Source organism: Panthera leo, chromosome B3, assembly GCF_018350215.1.
Source record: "Panthera leo isolate Ple1 chromosome B3, P.leo_Ple1_pat1.1, whole genome shotgun sequence".
Lineage (NCBI taxonomy): Eukaryota > Metazoa > Chordata > Mammalia > Carnivora > Felidae > Panthera > Panthera leo.
In genome coordinates, this window is record NC_056684.1 from 30,030,995 (window position 1) to 30,054,136 (window position 23,142).

At 39.4% G+C, this 23,142-nt stretch overlaps 1 protein-coding gene across 16 annotated transcripts in view; it reads right to left on the reverse strand.

The window, feature by feature from the left end:
• The window catches only part of PEAK1 (pseudopodium enriched atypical kinase 1), a 370,979-nt gene that overhangs the window by 62,938 nt on the left and 284,899 nt on the right, over positions 1-23,142 (reverse strand). For all 16 annotated transcript variants that reach the window (XR_006203423.1, XR_006203424.1, XR_006203422.1 and 13 more), the window contains one exon: positions 8,368-11,621. Coding sequence is in view for 13 of the 16 variants with exons in the window: in XM_042941327.1 (XP_042797261.1) it covers positions 8,368-11,507 (3,140 nt within the window). In the remaining 3 variants the exon portion in view is untranslated. The remainder of the gene's footprint in view (positions 1-8,367; positions 11,622-23,142) is intronic.

Here is a 23,142-nt window from a genome sequence, read left to right on the forward strand (position 1 = left end):
GACAACATGCAAATGGATGAGTGTGGCTGTTTTCCAATAAAACTTGATTTACAGAAAGGGGTGACAGGTTGGATTTGGCCTATAGGCCATAGTTCTCCAACTTCTTCTATATATCCTTGAACCCTGGAGTGGATTAGAAGGTTCCTAGAATCGACTCCTGGATTACTAAGGAATATAGCTTAGTTCTATGGGCTCTAAGAAGATAAAAAAAGATCTTGGAAGGATAGAGGAAGGCTTATACAGATGAATGGCATTCCTAAGGCAGCAAAGGTGTGCCAAACCTTATCTCCCTGTCCAAAACAGAAGTTGGCAGAGGTTTGGACAGAATCCCAGCAGTGTGAGGCACAGGTGAATTCCTGAGATGTTTCTGGAAGTCTCAGAGAAACCAGACTTACATGATACACTGGGGGGCTTTGCTAATTAGGAACAGGATGTTCAGGGCTGGTGAAGCTGGAAAGGTTAGCCAAAAGAGGCCCTTCAGTGGGCAAATGAGATCCTTAACTTTGTCTGGAAGTATTAAAGTTATTTTGGGTGAATTACAGTTATTTTCTTAGGCACTAAGTTTTTGTAACTGATTAGAAAAAATGTTTTTCAACAAATTTTTTAAGGACATGTGATTGGCAAAAGATACTGCCTACCAATTATGAAATCAAGATGATTTTAGAATTTACCACACAGCTTACTGAAAAGACTACTAAACGGAAACTGAATCCAGAAGGGAGGAGTAAAATGAAGACAGAATAGTGGGGGGGAAAAAGTGATAAACACGTGAATAAATCAAAAATAAAAAAGGATGATGTAATGGGGAGTGACTGAAGGTAGGGGAAGTGACACTTAAATTGAGAGCTGAATGACAAGGAGCTTGCCATACAAAAATCTGAAGAAAGCATGCCAAAGAGAGTGAGTAGCTGATTAAAAAAGGGGTTATGTTTGGCACATATGAAGAACAGAAAGAAAACTATTGTGAGAAGTTTGTGAACAAGGGGATGAATAGGAGATAGGTTAAATAGGTAGACAGTAGGCAGAGGTCATATTATGTAGGGACTTTCTTCACTGTGTTGACACTATGCGATTTGATTTGAAAAAGAGTACTTGGCAACTTAGCTATCCTAGAGAGACTAGATTAGAAGAGGCAAGAGATTAAAGCAGGGAAATCAATTAGGAAAATACTTTAGTAAATCAGGTGAGATGATGGTGGTTTGGACCACAGTGGTAGAAGCAGAGATGGAAAGAAGTAAACAGATTTGGGATGTATTATTCTAGAGGATGAGTTAACAAGACTTGCCGATATTTTCTATGTAGGGGGTGTGGGGAAGAGAAGGATCAAGGATGACCCCTACTTTTTGGAATAAGCAATTGGATGGATGGTGGGATCATTTACCAAGAAGGGAAGACTTGGGATGGAATAGATTTGGAGGGAAAAATCAAGAATTCTGTTTTGGACATGCCTCATTTGAGAGGTCCATTTGATGTTCAAGTGGAGATATCAAGTGGATAAGCATGTGAATCATGGGGTAGGTCAGGGATGGAGTTATCAGAATATACCCAGTATTTAAAATCTGGATACCAGATGCTATTTAGCCAGGAGTTAGCCATTAAAGTTTACAGAATCCTTTCTGGTATATGGTCAGGATGGAAAAGGAAAGAAGAAAGCAAAGGAAGGAAGGAAGGAAGGAAGGAAGGAAGGAAGGAAGGAAGGAAAGAAAGGAAAGGATTTTAACTTTTAGTGATACATACTGAAACATTTACAAATGCAATGTCTGGGATTTGCTTCAAAATAATGTGGGGAAGAAGAAAAGGTTATAGATGAAACAAGATTGGCCATAAATTGGTAACTGTTGGAAATGTGGGTTTGGGGTAAATGGTAGTTCATTTTACTAATTTATCTACTTTTGTATATGTTTAAAATTTTCTTTCACAAAAACTTTAAAATAAAATGGAAATAAATAAAAGGACCCATTTTAAGATGGTATCCCTTAAAAGGTAATCCTGTAGTATTCACGGTCAACATTATCAACAAGGCCCTCAGAAAGAAAGGAAGCCAGAATAACTGGGGTTCATGAGCAAGAGAGTAAGTAAAATTAAACAAGTAGACAGTCACATATACAGGGCTTTCTGCAGTTTGGGCTTATGACTGGATTTATGTTTAAGAAAGAACACTTGGCTGTTCTAAAAACAGACTGCAGAGGCAAGACATTCAGCAAGGATCATCTTAAATTATGGTGCCCTAAACAGATTTTGTAAAGAGGCCAACCCTATTCCTAGATACTGTGCTAGATGCTTTATAGGTATCAATTTAGTCCTCATAATAGCTCTGTTAGGTAGGTATTAGTATCACTACTGTACAGGTTGGAAAGCCTTAGCTTAGAGAGGTTAAGTCAAAAGTCACACACCTACCAGTGGTATACATAGAATTCAAATCTGAATCTGACTCCAGTGCTTACATTTTTCTTCCTATGTAGTATTACTCCTCATGCTATGGACACCCAAAGAGCTGCAGAGATGGCAGGTAGGCTAGTGTGCGTAAAAATGATAGTGGAGGAATTCCCACCCAATCACAGACTAGAATAACCATTAAATTAACTCCTCATGATCCAGACTTAGCCAGATAGAAATGATGCCTGTGGATATATTCCACAGGAGCCCAAATTTGACTAGTATCCCTGTCATCAGTATTTCCATTTTCCAGTCCATTTTCAATGCCACTGCCAGAAAAAAATTTTATTAAAATTAAAAAATATTGGGGCACCTGGCTGGCTCAGTCGGTGGAACATGTGACTCTTGATCTCAGGGTTGTAAATTCAAGCCCCACACTGGATGTAGAGGTTACTTAAAAAATAAATCTTTAAAAGAATAAAAAATAAAAAAATAAAAAAGTCACATACTTCCCCCCATAAAACCTGTTTCTGCTACAAAATCTACAAGATAAGGGCCAAATATTTCAACATATCATGCAAGCCTCTTCACAGTTTGTCTCAGCACTTCTCCAGTTTTTTGTTCTTGGGATTCCTTTACACTTAAAAATTATTGAGAAGTGCAAGGGCTCTTGCTTATGTGAATTGTAGCTATTGATATTATATGAGAAATTAAAATTGAGAAAATTTAAAAATAGTTACTAGTTCATTTAAAATAATAAACCCTTTAAAAATAATTTAAAAAAATTTAAAAAACCCTTTAAAACCCTTGAACAATGTGGGGGTTAGGGGCACTGTCCCTTGTACAGTCAAAAATCTGCGTATAACTTTTGACTCCCCCAAAACTTACTACTAATAGCCTACTATTGAGCAGAAGCCTTACTCTTAACATAGTCAATTAACACATATTTTGTATGTCATATATTATTATATAATGTGTTCTTAAAGTAAGCTAGAGAAAAGAAAATGGTATTAAAATCATAAGAGAAAATACATTTACAGTACTGTATGTTATTTAAGAAAAATCCACACATAAGTAGACCTGTGCAGTTCAAACCTGTGTTATTCAAGAGTCAACTGTAATGAAAAAAATTTGATCTCATCCAGATATATGGGTGGGAAAGGGAGGAGTGTATCAGTAGACTTTTAGATAATTATGAATATTCTTCTTGGTACTATACCAGAACTTGGTAAGTAGAAGTCCCTTAAAGGTTACTTGCAATGTGAAATCTGAAACCATTAATAATAAACCTTTTGGACTCAGTTACATAAAAATCTATTGGTCTAATTTGCAGTTTCAACATATGCGTAATTTTGTAATATCATGCATTAGGTCATTTGGAAATTGCCAGTTCACTGGGTTATGCAGATCTTCCAAATTTTGGCACATTTCATCATATGATATTAAAAATACCACCACCACCACCAATCTCATCAGAAAAATCTCTAAGTATCAGGAAGCTGTCAAGGTCATGGTGGCAGATACAAGTTTTCAAAAATTCTTACTTTTATTTGAAAGCCTGAATTTTATCATTGACAACAAATACTGTCCATTGTTTTCCTTTAAGTAATAGGCTATGCTCATTCTTGAGAAAATATCTGCCAAACACTCAAGTCTGAATAGCCAGCCACAGGGGATCAGCCACTTGTTCTTTCAAGGCAGTCCATGAAAATGGGGTGGGGGGGGGGGGTAGTTCAGCTTTGTAACCCAAATCTTGAAACTCAAACTATTTCCCAAGTGTTCTTCCTTGAGGTAGCCATCATACTTTGGTGTGCAACAGAAGCACTTCATGTATACTTCCCATTTAACAGACATAGCCTCAAGGGCTGAGATTTAATAAAACTACTTCATCAAGGACATGTTTAAGTGAAACTTTTTTTTTTTTTTTTAACTATTTGGACAATATTATGCGATGGCTTTGATTTCTGTTAAGGTGTAAGTAGTTTTACATACTATTGTTTTTGTGCCACCAGTGCAAATGTCAACGTAGTGAAAAGAATAATGTCTTATGAAAGTGGTGACTTGTGCGTGATCGCTATTTGACCTTGCTTTGACCACATTTGAAGAACCACTGGTCTCTTCATCATCCTTTTCCAGCCACCTGTCTTTTTTTTTTTTTTAAACTTTTTAAATGTTTATTTATTTTTGAAAGAGAGAGACAGAGCACGAGTGGGGGAGGGGCAGTGAGAGAGGGAGACACAGAATCTGAAGCAGCCTCCAGGCTCTGGGCTGTCAGTACAGAGCCTGATGCAGGGCTCGAATGCAAGAACCATGAGATCATGACCTGAGCTGAAGTCGGATGCTTAACCGACTGGGCCATCCAGACGCCCCAGCCACCTGTCTTGATTCTGCTTGCCATCATCATCTCCTCTGCGGCTCTGCATATATTGTTCCTTTTGCCTACAATGTCTTTCCTAAGCAGTGGGAAAAATCCTATCTGTCTTTTAAGACCTGGTGTGTATTTCCTTTCTGAGAGAAGTCTCTTCTAAGCTGATCTAATCACTGTCTTTTATGCTTCTGTGTCGCTACACACATACATTGTTTTAGCATTTATTATATCGAAGGCAGAGGGGCTACTAACATCTTAAAGCGCCCAATGTGTGTCAGACCCTGTGCAAAATCTTTTATGTGTTTTCCTATTATATCCTCAAATTAACTGTGTGTGATAGGTATCATTATAGTCACTGTACACTGAAGAACCAGACAAATAGCTAAAGTGAAATCAAACCCAAGCCTGTTATTTCAGCAGTGTGATCATCTTTTCCCTGTTTGTCCCTATGGCACATATACAGCATACTGAAGATACTCAATTTACGTCACCTGAACAGTCAAATAAATAAATTTAGTAACAATCCCATAATAAAAGGCTCTACAAAGTCCCTTATCTTTTAGGGTTTGGCCTGAAGTCAAGTATTTTTCATTTCTTACAGTTTGGATTTGGTATCTTCATTACTTATAGAAAAACTTGAATTTTCATTTCTTCCAACAGCGGGATGGTAATTTAATGATTACCACCACCATCAGGATGGAAACACAAATGCTGACATTTGACAGTAATGTTTTTCCCTTTCAAAGTTGCTTTAAGTAAATACCAATGGTGTATCCAATTAAGTAATTATTGAAAAAGCAAATGATGTATCTTTAAAACTTTCCAAACAATTAAAAAAAAAGCACTACTTAAAACCTCTTTTTCTGCTCAATCTGAGCCATTATGAAATGTGAAAATTCCAGGGTGCCTCTAAGGAAATCTTAATACCTCACACATGCTTTACTTAGACTGCAGCACATATCTTTAGATTTAGGATGGCGGTGAGGTCAGTGGCTCTCAAAGTGTAGCCCCAGGAGCAGCAGCAGGAGCAGCAGCAGCAGCACCACCACCACCACCGGGGAACTTGTGAGAAGTGCAAATTATCAGGACCCACACCACCCCAGACCTACTGCATCAGAAACTGTGGGCGTGGGGCCTAGCAATCTCTGTTTTAACAGCCCTCAAGTTATTGTGGTGCATGGTTACATTTGAAACCAATGGGGCACACCAACTGCATCATTTGGATTCAGGGATGTTACTTCCTAAGAACTGATAAAATTTGGAAAATATGACCAGCTCATTACAACATCTGTGAAAATATAAGCTGTACAGTAAGGGGTCTGCCATGCCACAGGGCCTGGGCTGCCCTCAAGCCCACATACGGTGGCACGGAGCCAAAGCAGAGAATCTCATTTCACAGAAGAGATGCCAAATCAGTCTTGGCTCTCTCTTCCAGGAGGCAGATAAACACACCACAGCCATACTTAATGAAGAGTGAAGCCATTTATCGATCTGCAAGAACTATCTGACATAAGTAACTCCAACCATGTGCTACTTAAATTGCTTTTTTCCTAAATAAAACAGTAACCTGCAATACATGTGTTTTATTACTACTGGAGTACAATATTCTATCATCCACTTTCAACTACCTATGACAAGACTACTCTTTCCAGGAATATATTACTACTATTCTGCTTGCTTTGTTATTATATGGACTTAAGGAAAACAGGAACTTGCTAGCATTTTGACAACTATTTGGGGGTTATGTAAAAAGCTTATTTTTGTAAAGAGTATACAGATAAACGTATAAACTTGCTAACATTTTGCTCGAAAAAGTGAAGGCATTAAGTACTCACTTCATTTTTATTTATACTTTTCTAATAAAAAAGCTGGTAAGAGGATCTGCCCTATCATAAGAGTTTGCTGTCTTTGCCAAAGAAAATGCCAGGCCTGGTAGAAAAGGCTTACTGTTAAGTCAGCAGGGAGGCAGACTTAGAATCAGATGAAAGAATACTCGGGGCATATCTTTGTTTAAAAGTAAAAAGTACTGGGGTGCCTGGCTGGCTTAGTCGGTAAAGCATGTGACTCTTGATCATGCGGTTGTGGGTTCGAGCTGCATATTGGGTGTAGAGATTACTTAAAAATAAAATGTTTAATGTCATTTGCAGCAATGTGGATGGAACTAGAAGGCATTATGCTGAGTGAAATAAGTCAGAGAAGGACAGATACCATGTTTTCAATCATATGTGGATCTTGAGAAACTTAACAGAAGATCATGGGGGAAGAAAGGGAAGGAAAAAAGCTACAGAGAGGGAGGGAGGCAAACCACAAGAGACTCTTAAATACAGAGAAAAAACTGAGGGTGGATGGGGGGGCGTGGGGGAGAGGAGAAAATGGGTGATGGGCATGAGGAGGGCACTTGTTGGGATGAGCACTGGGTATTGTATATAAGCCAACTTGACAATAAATTATATTCATATAAATAAATAAATAAATAAATAAATAAATAAATAAATAAAATGTTTAAAAATAAATAAATTAAGAAGTACAGGGGATATAAAGAAATCATCCCATTTGTTACAAATTTGGGATAGTGGTTCTTGTTTTTATTGGCAGTTCATTAATTTTGCTTACAATATGAATGAGAAACAACAATTTTAGGCTTCCTAAACATAAATGTTTATGTGAATGATTACAAGTGAAAATATAAAAACTTCATTTACTCTTGTGTTCATTAACAGTGCAACACTGTGGGAAGAATGCAAGCTTTAGAGTCAGCCAAACCAAAGTTTGAATTCTGACTCTGGCAGTTGTGAGCTATGTGAATCTGGTCAATTCTTAACTTCTCTGATTTTCAGTTTCCTCATCTGTATACAACCAATTTGTAGGGCTGTTGTATGGATTCAAGAGAACTATTTACAATGTGCTTTACACAGAGTAGGTGATCAAGAAAGAGTTATTAAAGAAGGAAAGAAAATGGATACCTAGAGAACTGAGGCGGGTGGGCCGTTTGCCCAGCTGGCATTATGGATTCTACTACTGGGTCTCAATCTCAGTAACCATCTTCTCTTATATCACCTACATGTTAAATAACTACAGACTGCTTGCCCCCAACTCCACCCCCACCCCAAAATTTCCACAATACTTGGAAGGAAGACAGAAAGAGCATTAAAAAAACAAATTTTCCCTGAAAACAAAGTAAGGATATAGAGCTACACCTTGGTGAAAGCCAGAACAAATCGCTTGAAGAGCTTTATTCCATCTACAGTGAGGGTAAGAAGAGTATCACCATTTATTCATTTGATCCTGTTTCTTCCTCACACTATCATAGCATTTCAAAGCAACATATTATTTACTGCTATTAGGGTGTTATGGATTTGCTTTTCTATGTTCAAGCCCCTCTGCACTCACCAGAATGCAGCAGGCTACTTTAGCTAAAGATCCAGGGCCATAAACCTTGTTCAGTGCAATAAGATCACTTTAATAATACTCTAATCTTGGAATGCAGTTATAAAGATAGATGATGGCCACTGAGTGCTACTTCCAGACAGAAATGGCTCTTATGCAACCTGAAAGATATAAAAAACTTAGCATCTAAAAATGTGTTAAAAAATTCTCATATTCTGCCATTCTATTTTACGTACCTGAGAATTTTTTTAGGGATCTGTGACGGAGAAGAATGACTCCTTTTCTTCTTCTCTGAGTCCTGTAGTAACCCATCCTCTGTCCCATCTTTTTCTACAAGTGCTGACTGGTCTGCTCTGGCCTTCTGATCCACACCGAGCTGGCTTTGGGCAGGATCACACCTGTACATAAAGACAATGGCTGGCTTCTCACTGGACTGTCCTTTTGCCTCTGTGAACCAGTGATGGCGCTGAACTGGAGGAGGCGGCAGCATGTGGATGACTGTGCCATCCAGGCCCACCAGTTTCCCTTTCTCTCGGTCTTTCTCTTTGTCATCCTCCTCGTCTGTTTTCCGGCGGCGGAAGAAGCTTTTAAATGATATCCAGCGTTTAGGTTTTGCATCAGCTGTCCGCCTGCTGCCTTCAGAGTGCAAAACTGATTCAGCTTCCGTTGACCTGGTAGGACTGGTTGGCTTGGTCCAGTTGGTGAAATGCCTCTGCAAAAGGTTGCCCGCATGGTAAGGGGAGGAAGTAGAACGAGGTGGGGGGAAGGGAGGGGGTGGCTCACCCTGGGAGTTAGCCACTAACTTGGAGAGAGGGGCAGTGACTGGCTTTGCGAGTGGATCTTTCCGTACTCTGGCAGTGGGACTTTCTGTGGTCTGAGGGGCTTCAGCCTCCCCACTGGGCTGAGACGTAAAGAGAGACTTGGGTCGGACTGGTGTACTCTTAGCAGCGTCAGCATCTGGAGGGACTGCATAGAGCTCTTCCACACTGCATGCTTTAGGGCCAGACTGGGGCATTTCTGGAGGAGACTGTGGTGGTTGGATAGAAGCCACAATCTGAGAAAGCACTGTGCTTGCTTTCTCTCTGGTGCTGGTGCTGCTGCTGCTGCTGCTGCTGACCGTCTGAGACTCCTGAGTGCCTTCTATTTGGGCCACAGGTTCTTGAGTGGTTCTCTGGATCTTTGTTGGGGAGCTGTGGCCAGAACTATAACTTTTCTGTGGTGAAGACTGACCTCTGTTCAGACAGCTGTTAAACTCCTGAACCTTTTGAGCCACTGAGCCCCTTTTACGCTCTGTGCTGCTTGAAAGCCCTTTGGCTTGGGGGCACTCAGTAGGTTTGCTAGTGGTGTTATCGGACAGTTTTTCAGTTTCTATTTCTTCATAAGTATGGCTTATTACACTTGTGGTTTTTCCCTTCACTGAGAGTTCTCCACTTGTTCCAAGAAAACTTTTATAAATGGCTAGATTGTCATATGCATTTGGGTTGATTACAATGGGAACTTTGATGGCATTTTTAGAACTCCGAGCATAGGTTGGCTCGTCGTGAATGATGATTGGAAAAGGTGGCATACCAGCATTGTTATAACTATTAAATTTTATTTCAGACAAATTGGGTGACTTAACAGGGATGGTTTTAGAGGAAATGTTTGTAGTTGTCGGTGAAGTAGGTGCTGACTTGTGACAGTTTTTCCTTGGAGGGACATTTGGTCCAGTTCCACCACCAATTAATTCCACCTTGGGTATCTTTTGTCGTGGACTGGTACTGGAAGTCCATACTTCCTGGTATCGTATTGCACTGGATTTTTGGAAGTGGGCACTTATTTGTCCTGACGTCGATGCAGGTGATGTCATCGGAGAGTTTGGAGTAGAAGAGGAGATTTTTGTCTTGGGGCTGGTAATAGGGCCCTCGAGGTGCTCAGTGGCCATGGCTGCCGACACGTCCACGATAGTATATGGCTTGCACAGTGGCTGTTCCAGATTGACAACTCGGTAGGGCTTTGCTTGCTCTTCTACGGGGACAAGGTTAATGGTTACTGCTTGCCCAGCAATATCGGTAGAGGCTTTACTTTCTTGCTTCTCAGTCTGTACAGCAATCTTGCCGTCCTTCTCTTCTAATCGGAGAGCAAGGACTGCTTTGTGTGTTTCTGGAACTTTTACTGAGCTTTTAGGTGCTTGTGAGGAGTCCTTTTCCTGATTATTACCAGAGAGACTTTCATAATTGGGCTCACTTTCCTTCATGTCCTTAGAATTTCCCGGGTTACCAGGAGATACTCCTCCATTACAGATCTTCTGGGATAAACCACTGGCTGTCTCAGAACGTGACTCTTCTGTTAAAGAAGAGTCTGGTGATGTAGAGTCAGATGACACCATGCTCTGCATGCTTCCTGGTCCACAGGAGACCACAGAATTCTCTTCATAACCATTTAGGATTTCATCATAACTGTCATCATAGTCTACAGCACAGATTCTCTGCAGAGACTTATTTCGCAGGGGGACAGTATTCCATTTTTTGTCCACAAAGAATCGAACAGGAGACAGAGTATTTGCCCTGAAGTTAGCAAAGCGGGGCTGCCCTCTCATGCGAATCTCCATGGCCAGCAGCTCTTCGTCGCTCTCATCCCAGCTCTCATGCTCCTCCTCCATGTTACTGAAAAGTACATCTTCCTCACTCTCCTCGCCGCTAGAAAACTCTGGGTAACAGAACCGGCCCCCTTCATTACTGATCACTTCTGTGCTCCCACTCAGAATAACATGCTTGCCCTGAGTATCCTTTATACCGCCCATCATGCAACTTGGTGGAAGCTTTCTTTCCAATGATCTTTTATAGCAATCATTTATTCTTCCTAAGAATGTTTCTCTGGAGTTTGTTTCATTTCCTCTCATCTGATGGGTGGTATCCAAGCCTGCTATCTCTTTTAACACATCAGTTAGACCATTATTGTTATTTGGTATCTTCTTTGCACTATCATTATTGCCATAGGGCTTAGGAACGTGGCTAAATCCTTCAATATCATCTTCATTATTATTATTAAGTGGTTTCTGATTCAAGGCCGTCCTGTTTCGGTTCCACCCTATGATGACAGGTTTGTTCTCACAGTGTTCTTGGATACTAAGTTCACCACATACACTCTGCCCATCTGCCACCATCATAGTGGGTTTCACAGCTATAGTGGGTTTTTTAGCCACAGGAGGACGGAAATTCCCAGTGTTCCTCATGCGGTGGTTATTACTGTGATTGGCATTAGTTTTCACATTGCCATGGGTGGCGGGTGCCTTCTCAGGGTCTGGGGGGAGCTGGTGTAAGCTTTTAGGCTTAAAGCAGTTCTTGCATTCACCAGGTTTCCACACGTGTTCAGTAAAGGTGTTACAAGCAGACATTTTTAAGAAAAGACCTTCACAGACAATGCTTTCCTTTCAGTGCATAGCAAAACTTTCATCCATCAGTTTTCACCTCCCCTATGTATCATAGCAGCTCTTGTAAGTATGATCAATCTGTGGGAGGGAAAAAAAAAAGAAAATCTAAATGGAAAAGGCACAACGAGGCTTACCATGATGAATGACTTAAAAAAATTGGCTCCACTCCTAAACTTTTCTTTAAGTGAACAGATTGAAAGATTAATTAATTTGGGTGCTTTCTGAACTCCTTAAGCCAGTTAGCATTTTGGAAAGTTCGTCTTTCAGCCATAATTTTTGTATACTCTCATTGAACTATATATAATCTTTCACTTGATATCTATGTGGCAACGCTACTGTGAACTTCCCCTTCTGGAAATGCGTTTCAAACTGCTCTTTTTATTATCTACAACCTGTGTGATACTTCTTAGTCCACTGTAGGTTCCTCCTCCACCTGCCCTTTTAATTTGGCTACCTCATAGACTCCTCAATCTGAGTGCATTCAAACTAAGCCTCCGGCTACCCCTTTTCTCAACCGCAAGAAATTTTTCTACTCTAATCAGCCCTCCTCTACTCTCCAGGCCACCTCCTTTCTCTGTCTTTACCCTATTTCAGTTAATGTCCCCATCATCTACTTAGATAACTAAACTCAATTCTTGACACCTCTTCCTTCACTTCTAACTCCTTAAATTAGTCTTGCCAATTCTATCTATTACATTTCACTGGAACTCTTTCTTGTCATTACCAGACCCTGCTAGCGGTTCAGATATTCACCATCTTTTGCCTAGATTCCTGCAATAAGCTGTTAACTGATCTTCATGCTTGCAGTCTCACCCCACTCCAATCCAACCTCTCTACATTTGCTACTCAAAATGTGGTCCCCACATAAGGAGTATCAGCCTTATTTGGGAACTTGTTAGAAATGCAGTATTTCAGGTATAACCCCAGACCTACTGGATCAGAATTCGTATTTAATGAGATACTACCATCAGATTTACCTTTCTGAAAAGCTAAGAGGATCAACTTACTACCTAGCTTAACTATTCTGTGCTCAGTCTTACCTACCCACTGACTCTCAAATGTCAGTGTGCAGACTAGGGGTTGCCAGCTAAGTAAGAACCACTTGGGGAAGCACTACACACCTACGTAGTCAATCTCTGAGGGAAGAGTCCACAAATTTGATTTTTTAAAACAAGTTCTCCGTGTTTGTTTGTTTGTTTTAACAAGTTTTAAGTGCACTGAGGTGTTGGAACTTCTGAGTTCTAGGAAGGAACACAAGCCCCTTAGGTTTTCACGATTTGGTCTTTGCCTCCCTTCTAGCCTTATGTCTTAAACATCAGCTAGTCTTATTAATGTTGTAAATCCCACTGGGCTACTCATTTCTCCTTGATACTATCAAAGCCACTTAGACATACCTCCATGAACAAGCACTTTCATTAAAAAAAAAAAAAAAGTTTATGTATTTATTTTGAGAAAGAGAGAGTGTGCATACGTGTGTGCAAGCCGGATAGAGAGAATCCCAAGCAGGCTCCGTGCTGTCTGCTGTCTGCACAGAGCCCAAAGTGGGGCTCAATCTCATGAATCATGAATCATGATTTGAGGCAAAATCAAGAGTTGGTCACCTAACTGATTGAGCCACCCAGGTAGGTGCCCTGCACTTTCATTTTAAATTGTCTGTTTACTCACTAGTTTTTGAGCTTTTTAAGGTCTGGGCTCTATCTTGTTCATCTCTACATGTCTAGCATAAGGAGCTAAATAAATACGGTTTGACTAAATGTGCTGGGTTTAAAGTTTATTTAAAAAAAAAAAAACTAATCTTGTGACTCTCCCTTTTGTCTTAGGCACAGAGCTGCAGACTTTCCCACAGAATATCACTACAGTGTTATATTTCTAATTTGGATATTATAATAAAGTTGGCAGTAGGCATGTATGTGTAAGACTATTTTAATGGCTAGAGAGTTTAACTTTACTCATGTATAATGACAGCAAAACAGATCTTTCGTTTCAGTAGAAATGCAGCCTTTCTGTCGAGTCTCAGCATGCGTGTAAAGAAAAGAATATTTTCTTTAGCTTGCATGTGTGTGTGCACATGTGTATGTGTGCACACACACATGCATGCACACACACACACACACACACACACACACACACACACACAGAGCTAAGTCCCTTGTGAACAATACTCATAAAGCATTCTGCCTCAGTGAAAGAAGTACAGACTTAAAGATCAAAGTATTCCATACAGAGAGCCCAACAGCCTGGCTGAAACCTAAGTTCATTCTTTGCTGGAGATTATCAAATGGCTCATTTCAATATGGTAAGAGTATATTTTTCAAGTGTTTGTTTGAAAACATTTATTTAGTCCTTTGGATATTCAAAAAGCTATCCCTTAGTTGATAAAAGCATTTCCTGCTAGTCTGAGATTGGAACATTTTGAGCAAGGAAAAGAATGGCATAAAATTAGGCTGAAAAGGAAAGCACGGGCCAGATCGTGCACGGCCCTTTAGGCTTTTAAAGATTACAGAGTTTATCTTAAGAGGAGTGGGAAGACACTGAAAGGTTTTAAATAGGGGAAACAACATGATCCAATTTGCATTTAAAAAAGCCAGCTCTGAGGAAAATACAAGAAATACGATACGTAGCTACAGATCTAACAAAATATGTACAAAATCTAAAATCTCTATGTAGAAAACTACAAAATGCTGATAAAAAGGTATCAAAGTGGACCTAAGTAAGTGGAGAGAGATACCAAGTTCTCTCAGTATTATGAAGACGTTAATTTCTCCCAAACTGCTCTGTAGATTCAACATAATTCTAAAAAAATCCAAGCAGGATTTTTTAGGAGAAATCAACAAACTAATTCTAAAATTTATACAGAAAGGCAAAGGAACTAGAATAGCCAAAGCAATTTTGAAAAAGAACGAAGTTGGAGGACTCATATTACCTGATTTTAAGACTTAGCATAAAGCTACAGTAATCCTGACAATGGGGTACTGGCAAAAGATAGAAACATAAATGGGGAAAGTGGGGCAAACAGATCTAGCCTGCTGCCTGTTTCTGTATGTCCTAAACTAAGGATGCTTTAAAATTTTTCAAATGATTAAAAAATCCAAAAGAATAGTATTTTGTGACAAGTGAAAATTACATGAAATTCCCAATAGAGTGCCCATAAATAAAGCTTTATGGGAAGATAGCCAGGCTCATTTGTTTGCATACTGTTCCTGGCGGCTTTATGCTACAGTGGGGAGTTGAGGAGCTTGGGACAGACTGCATGGGGCGCTCTCATCACTTTGCAGTGCTTTTCTTTTAAAAAAAATTTTTTTTAATGTTTATTTTTGACAGAGAGAGAGAGACAGAGCATGAGCGGGGGAGGGGCAGAGAGAGAGGGAGACACAGAATCTGAAGCAGGCTCCAGGCTCTGAGCTGTCAGCACAGAGCCCGACGCGGGGCTCAAACCCACAGACCGCGAGATCATGACCTGAGCCGAAGTCAGATGTTCAACCGACTGAGCCGCCCAGGTGCCCTTTTGCGGTGCTTTTCAAGCACTCCACAAATGGCAGCATTTCTACAGCTATGTGTATCACCCATGTAAAAAGACATTTTTCCAAGATAAAAATGTCAAATTTCACTACAGATATGCATCAATAAACATTTATAATCAAGTTTGATAAGAGGAAACACTAACTTTGCATCCTAATTAAGCAAAATGTTAACCCTATCCCAAAAAAGAATTCCACTGTTTGTATTAGTAGAGCTGTGTTTCAGAAAATTGTACTCAATTACCGTATTTTGAAATTTGTTTTAAAAATTCACGGAAAAATTTTTTCTCTTGTTATACAAGTACTTACATAATATCTCCAATTTTGCCTTTGGGCCTATAGAACCTAAAATACTTACTATCTAGTTCTTTACAGAAAAACTGTGCTGACCCCTGACATAGATCAAAATAGGCACAGAAAGGAGTCCAGAAATAGAACCCTACAAATATAGGCAACTGATACATGCCTCTATCAGTGAATATTCTTTTCAACAAATGTGCTAGAATAATTGGATATCCATAGGCAACAAAGTAAACCTTGATTCATACCTCACATACTGTATATGAAAATTACCCCAGATCTAAGCATAAAGTGTAAAGCTATAGTGCTCGCTACAGCAGTACATATACTAAAGTGTAAAGCTATAGAGGTTTTAATAGGAAAAAAACAGAAGAAAATCTTTGTGACCTTGAATTAGGCTGAGTTCCCAGATACAATATGAAAAGCATGATTCATTAAAAAAAAAAAAAAAAAAAAAACCAGACAATTTGGATTTTATCAAATTTTAAAAATGTTTGCTCTGACAAAGATACTGATAAGAGAATGAAAGATAAGCCACAGATGAGAAGTTTTTTGCCAAGTACATATCTGACAAAGGACTTTGTATCCAGAATATATGAAGAACTTTCAATATTTAATAAAAAGAAAATATCTGATAAAAAGTCGGCAAAAGGTTTGAGCAGTCACTTCACCAAAAGTACATGGATTGCATATTAACATGTGAAAGGTGCTAAATATCCTTAGTCATACAGAAATGCACATTAAAACTGCAGTGAGCTGCCACTATGCATATATTAGAAAGGTTAAAATGAAAACAAAACCAAATACTGAGGGAGAATGTGGTGCAAGTGAAATTCATATGGTGCTGGTGGGAATGCAGATGGCACAGCCACTTTGGAAAACAGTTTGGCAGTTTCTCATAAAAGTTGAGCACAAGCTTTCCATGGGACCCAGCAGTCTCACCAATAGGTACTCACCCAAGAGAAATGAAAAGTTATGTTTGCATTATAGCCTGTACACAAAGGTTTATAGGCAAAAACTGGAATAGTCCAAGTGTGTGGTGGTGGTTATAGGACTCCATGCATTTGTCAAAATTTATAGAACTGTACACTAAAAAAAGATTATATAAATCAAACCTTAATACATCTGACTTAAAAATAAAAAACAGCTCTGGCTGCTATATGGACAATAAGCTGGTGGAAGACAGGAGAGAAAGCCAGGAGACTGTTCGAAGGGCTGCTGTTGGCAAAATAAGATATGATGAAGATCTGAATTAGGATGTGGCATCATGGAAGGCAGAGAAATGTAGATTCACGAATGACTAGATTCTGGAGAGAGTAATAGATGTTGAGATTTGGGTTTATGTACTTAAATGATTTGTGGGGCCATTTACTGAGATAGACAACACTGGAGGAGATGATGCAACTTTTCGGCAATAAGATTATTAGTCCATATTTTGTTACCATATAATAGAGAAAACAGGTGAATTTAGAAGTCTGGAACACAGAAGGGAATTCTGCTGTTCTTGTCGGTTTGGGAATAACTACAGAAATATCCAGGCTAAAAAGAAAAGAAGAGTGAGCTGGGGAGGTGGTCTTGGTGGGTGAACCAGGGAGAAGAGAATAACTCTTAAGAAAACTCAAAAATGAATAAACTGAGGGTTGATGGGGGGTGGGAGGGAGGGGAAAGTGGGTGATGGGCATTGAGGAGGGCACCTGTTGGGATGAGCACTGGGTGTTGTATGGAAACCAATTTGACAATAAATTTCAGGAAAAGGAAAAAAAAAAAAGAAAAATAAACATTTTATTCATTAAGCAAAAAAACCCAAAAAACAAAAAACCAAAACCTAAAAAATAACAGTCATAACTGTGTGACACAGAGCCAGATGAGGAGATTTCATGAAGGGGGAGAAGACAACTATTTCAAATGCTGCGGAGGGGTAATGGGGGGACTGAGGACCTAAATTGCCCATTGGACTTGGTAACATGAGCTCATTGGTGACTTCAACTGTAACTATTTTGATGCAGCAGTGGGGATGGAAAGCAGACTGTGGTCAGCTGAAGAGTGAGAAGGTAGAGTGAGTAATTGTAGACAACTTTTGGAAGAGTTTATGTGGGAAGTAGAAGAAAGAAAGAGCCAGGCATATATGGGGAGGAGGTGCTGTCCAGAAAGGATTTCCTTAGTTTAAGATGGCAAAAACTACATCATGTTGAGTATTAATACTAGAGAAAGACACAGGAGAATGGGAGACGCTAAAGAGACAGGAAAAAGGTAGATAATCCCAAACCTAAGAATGTTAAAACTGAGCAGGCCCCGGTTTGATCCTTCTGTTTTATGGATGAGGAAGGCTGAAGCCCCCCTGAAGGGCCATGCTGTGAATGAGAAAAGACCTGAGAAAGAACTGAGATTATTCAAGGCTACAGCAACTTACAATATGTTTTGTTTTCAAATAATTTTTTCTATTGTTACCTGAATTTTTTTCTTTTGTTATATAGATGTTCACTGTGAAAAATCAGAAAAGCATAAAAGAAAATAGAAATCATGTGTAATCCTATTACTTGGAAGTAACTTCTATCAGTAGTTTAGGGCAGTCCGTGTCAATCACCAAGAATTTTTTTAAAAAGATATTCCCTGTTGGGGCACTTGGGTGGCTCAGTCGGTTAAGCATTCGACTCTTGATTTCAGATCAGGTCGTGATCTCACGGTTCAGTTCGGTTCCTGGGTTTGAGTCCCACATCTGGCAAGTGCTGACAACACAGAGCCTGCCTGGGATTCTCTCTCTCCCTCTCCCCTGCTCAAGCTCACATTCTCCCTTTCTCTCTCAAAATAAATAAATACACTTAAAAAAAAAAAAAAAAGGCATTCCCTGTCTACTCAGCACCATGTGGCATTAAATATAAAAGAATAAGGCATCCTGGCCTAATATCTTGTTAACCAAGTTAAATCCACCACTGATAAGAGAGGGATTCAATTTTCTCTTTTAAGTAGTACAGTATATTTTCTTTTTCCAAGCCTGGCAGATAAATAGTAAAAATAATTCCCCATGTTGAGTGCTAGTAAGTTAATTCAGTCAAGAAAGGGCTGCTGAGTTGATTAGCAGCTATCACATTATCAACAGGACAAATGAGATTCACCAGGAACACAATTAGCTATGTCAGTGCTGTGTGCAACAGAAAGCCATCAATAAAACTGAAACCTTGGAGCTGACATTCTTTTACAAATTCTGTGTACATCTGTATTCACACTGCTGTAAAACTGAGATGAATCAAGCAAACACCTTTAGCAAGCACCAGATGGAGCTGCTGGCTAAGCCACTAAGCCTTAACTACAAGGGCTTCAGTTTTCAACACTAATTATGTTTGGAGACAAAGATGTGCACTTAAAGACACTGTCAAAACTATTTCAACTTGTAACAGGCTCTTAGAAAGAAAAGCTGTACCCGATCAGATGTAGCGCTGTCCAAGGAGCAATCCTTGGGCTCTACTGCCTTTGTGAAATAACTTCATTGGCACTCAGTAACTAGCAGTTTTGCCTGCTCAACACTGACACCCCCAAATCAGGAAATTCTAGTCACCAAAGTTCTGCTTGAGAAATAAAATATGTGTCTCCTGAGGCACTTAAGAAAATATGACAGTCTACCCTGGTGTCTTCTATTTATTTGCCAAGACAGGTCTGATACAGAGTACCCAAATGGAGTGTTTGATAAGAAAACTCATTTGCTTCCACATTCCTTACAATCTCAAAGCAAACCCCACAGATGAATGGTTGATGAGAGAGTTGAATGGCTGAAGCTGCCCCCAGACGCCAGCTAGGATTCCATGATCTAAGATCTGATTTCATATGTGACGGTTTTTAAGACCAAAGCCCTTCAGGCTACAGATGAAACTGTTGAAGAGTAGCCTATTTCACTTCAAGTTGTGACAGCTTTTAAGAACCTATTACTGTTTTTTACTCTCTCTACTGCTATATGGACAATGACAATAATTAGTTTGCTTTGAGTCCAACGGTTTCAAGCAGATTTGATACAAAACAACTAAATCCACACTGGATTTCAATCTTGGAATAAACAGGCCCACAGAAAGGGCTGGAGCTCCTCAAGCTGGATGCAATTTCCAAGTCAGTGAAGAGGGGAGACTGTGTAGGTGGTATATTAAACACCATATATAGAGTGTTTCCTAAAGGCACCCAAGGAGAATCTGTTCATAATAAAGGAGGATGGGGAATGGACTGCTAAGCTCCTTCCCCAATCCTATGACTCCCGGAGGCCATTGTTTCTCTTCATAAAATCTGTCACATTGCCATAGAGACAGAGTCAAGAATCCTCAGTGCTGTACATGGGCTTTTAAGGACACTTTCAGTGAGGAACTACTGCCTATATGTCATCCTACACATTTGTCCATCTCCAGGATACTGGGGTAAAATTTACAAGTCAGGGTTCTCATTAGGCTTTTGTAATGGCGCATGTGGGTTACTTATATAAAAAAAGGAAAGGAAAATGTGACAAGTATCCCCACGTCACTGTTCCCAACCTTTCCTTCTGCCACAGTGAAAAACGCTGACCCGATACCTCAGCCAGCTGCCAAACCCTTCAGTAGATGACTAAAAGGGTGGGGAAAGGAAGAGAAAAGCAAAGCTGCAGGAAAAGACTTTGTAGGAGATAAAACACGGCTTTAATTTGGAACATGAATGGAAATTCCATGAGTGAAAGCAACCTTCCTTATTTGACATCTGACCTCCTCCCCACCCCTTCGTGGAAGAAAAAAATCACACTTCTTTGCTATCACAACAGTAGGCAAGATCTTAAGATATAAGGGTCTCCTGTTTAAAGAAGAAAGCAAAGTAAAACCTGCTTAATTTGGAAAACGTAACTAGAGCTCTGTTGAAAGGAGGAAGCCCATGCACTTCCAACTGCTCTAACCACAAGTTTTTCTCTAGCCATTTACTGTTCCTGTCACATGGTAGCCATCTCCGGATAAGAGCCATGCGTCAGCAAACACACGACTGTAAAGCGGCACCGCTTAGCTCCCAACTCAGTTTTTAAGTTCAAACTCTTTGATGAACCAGTTCAATAATAATAATAATTACTATTATAAACTTGGTAATAACTAGTCATAAGATTATAAGTTCCAAAACGTACACTGAACCCACCTCAGATCCCTACTTAAGAAGGTATACATCAGAGAGGAGGTTAAAATGTTATCTAATAACAGCCAAGGACTCCACAGTCTCTTGCAGTTTTATTCCGTTCACAAGCTGTTCCCTCTGCTTGGAACGTATTTCATCTAGCGCTGTTTCATTAGGCAAAACTATTTATCCTTTAAGACCCAGTTCAAATTTTACCTGTGTGATGAAGCTTTACCTGACTTCCTAAAAACCTTTATTATAATACCATGTTGTATGGTAGTTACAGAAGTCCCTAGAAGGCAAGGCTATGTCTTTTTATTTTTTTTTTAAGTTTATTTATTTATTTTGAGAGAGAGAGAGAGAGAGACAGACAGACAGACAGAACCAGCTGGGGAGGGGCAGAGAGACAGCGAGAGAGTGAGAGAATCCCAGGCAGGCTCCACTTAGTGAGTACAGAGCCCAATGTGGGGCTCGATCTCAAGAACCATGAGATCATGACCTCAGCTGAGATCAAAAGTCAGATGCTTAACCAACTGAGCCACCCAGGTGCCCTGGCAAGGCTGTGTCTTTTTCATGTCTATATCTCTTGGATTGCTTGGAAGATACTGGATACTAAATAAACGCTTGCTGAGTAATAATAATTTTAGCTATCTAGCATTTACTACTAAGTGCCAGGCACCACTTGAAGCATTTTTTTACACATGAAAGCTCTTATTCTCATAAAAACCCTACGATGTACATAATTATTAGCTTCATTTTACTAATGAAGAAACTGAGACCTGCTCAAGGTCACACAGTTAGTAAATGACAGAGACAGGATGGATGAAGGGATGAATGAATGCATGTATGCACAGATGGTAACGTTCAGCTATCCCTAGCATCTGGAGGCTGATTTAGCCACAGCATGGTGATACCTGAAAGGCGCCCACCACAGCGGAATTCTAACTTGAACAAAGAAGCGTCAGAAGGAGGCACACCCACACCTTCCCAGCTCAGCTCTGAGGTGGGCAGGGTCCATGTGCTCACAGCAAAGCTGTGGAAGCAAGCTAGAAAGAAACCAACAAGCATATATAATTAGCTATGGCTGCCCCCAAAGTTGTGCTTTATGTGCTTCAGAGTGAATATTTGGAGGCAAATTAAGCATAATCTTTCAGGAGCCACCCCTATTAGGAGGGCCTCTTTCGTAGCTTATTGAGAATGAAGGGTGAGATGCTGCTAGAAGCTGCCTTGCCGTGTTCTTCCTCTCCACTGCCTGCAACTGCAGAGCCAACTGTCAAGTGAAGAAAGCCGGACTGTAGGCTAACTGAAATGTGAAAAGATAGGTGATCTCTGGTATAAAACAAAAGAATAAAAGGGGCGCTTGGCTGGCTCAGTCGGTGAAGCATGTAACTTTTGATCTCAGGGTTTTAAGTTTGAGCCCCACGTTGGGTGTAGACATTACTTAAAAAAAAAAACAATCTTTAAAACAAAACAAAGGAATAAGAAAGAGGGGAAATGAGGACTGCAAAATTCAAAGGTAAGAAAAAGAAGAGAAAGGAGGAAAAGGAAGTTGGGAAGGAAAGAGAAATAACAAAACAGTCCGTTATTCTGAGAGAAATCCCACTAGAATGTTTATAGCAACATCATCAGAGGAAGCAATAATGTCATTTGTTACCACACTTCACCATTTCTGGAGGCTTTACTGTCTTGTGGGACTTGTACATTTGCTATGAAGTATTAATTTTCCAATCAAACTAAATTTTCCCTACCCCAGCTACAGAAAAGAGTAAACAATACATTCTGTAAAACATTTATAATTTAGACTTTTAAAGAGAAAAAGCACTTCTAAATTAAAGTCTGAGTTATACAATACTTTAAAGAAATATAAATTCATTGCTTTCAAAGGGACACCATAACAAACTAGTGTAACAGTTTTTCCTGGTAAAAGTATTTGGAGGACCTGTTCTAATAAATAAATAAGAATTATTTTTATGATGGTTACAAATAAATAATGGCTTAAAAATACATTAAAAGAGTATCTTTCAAACTGGGATCCAGGATCTTTTTCAAGGGTCTATACATGAGTTTTCCAAAATAACTTTAATATTGAACTGAAAACAAAGTTTACATCTAAAATTAATTGATATGAACATATGCTGGATCATTGTAATGGCCACTTAAAACAAAGCATAGCAACATGATTTGCAACATGATTACTAATGTACAGATACATTTGTTTTTCTAGTCTGAACTGGCATCAAGCACACAATTTTAATTGTAAGGAATAATGAGAAAAGTAGGAGGCTCACTTAACATGTAAATGATACAGTCCCACTAAGTAAAGACCAAAATGAAATAATGGTGCAGTCACCGCACATTGTATTGATCCTGGATTTTCAACATCTGAGAAAGAAATGTGGCAGAAAAAGAGAGTCAATGGTAATGAAAGCTGCCAAGACACCTTTGGGGGTGGCAGACAGCTCCATACTCATGTTGTGAGCAGCAATTCAGTTTTGGCAAAACATCATCACTTTATTAAAGTAAAGTTAATTTGCATTTCATTATGTTTTACAGGCTTTTTTTTTGTACTTTTAAATTTGTTTCAGTTTACAGTTAAAAGAGAAATCCAAGTGTAAGGAATTTATATCTAATTTTATTTGTTCATATTTAAGTAAAATTGTAATAATGTGTGTCAATGG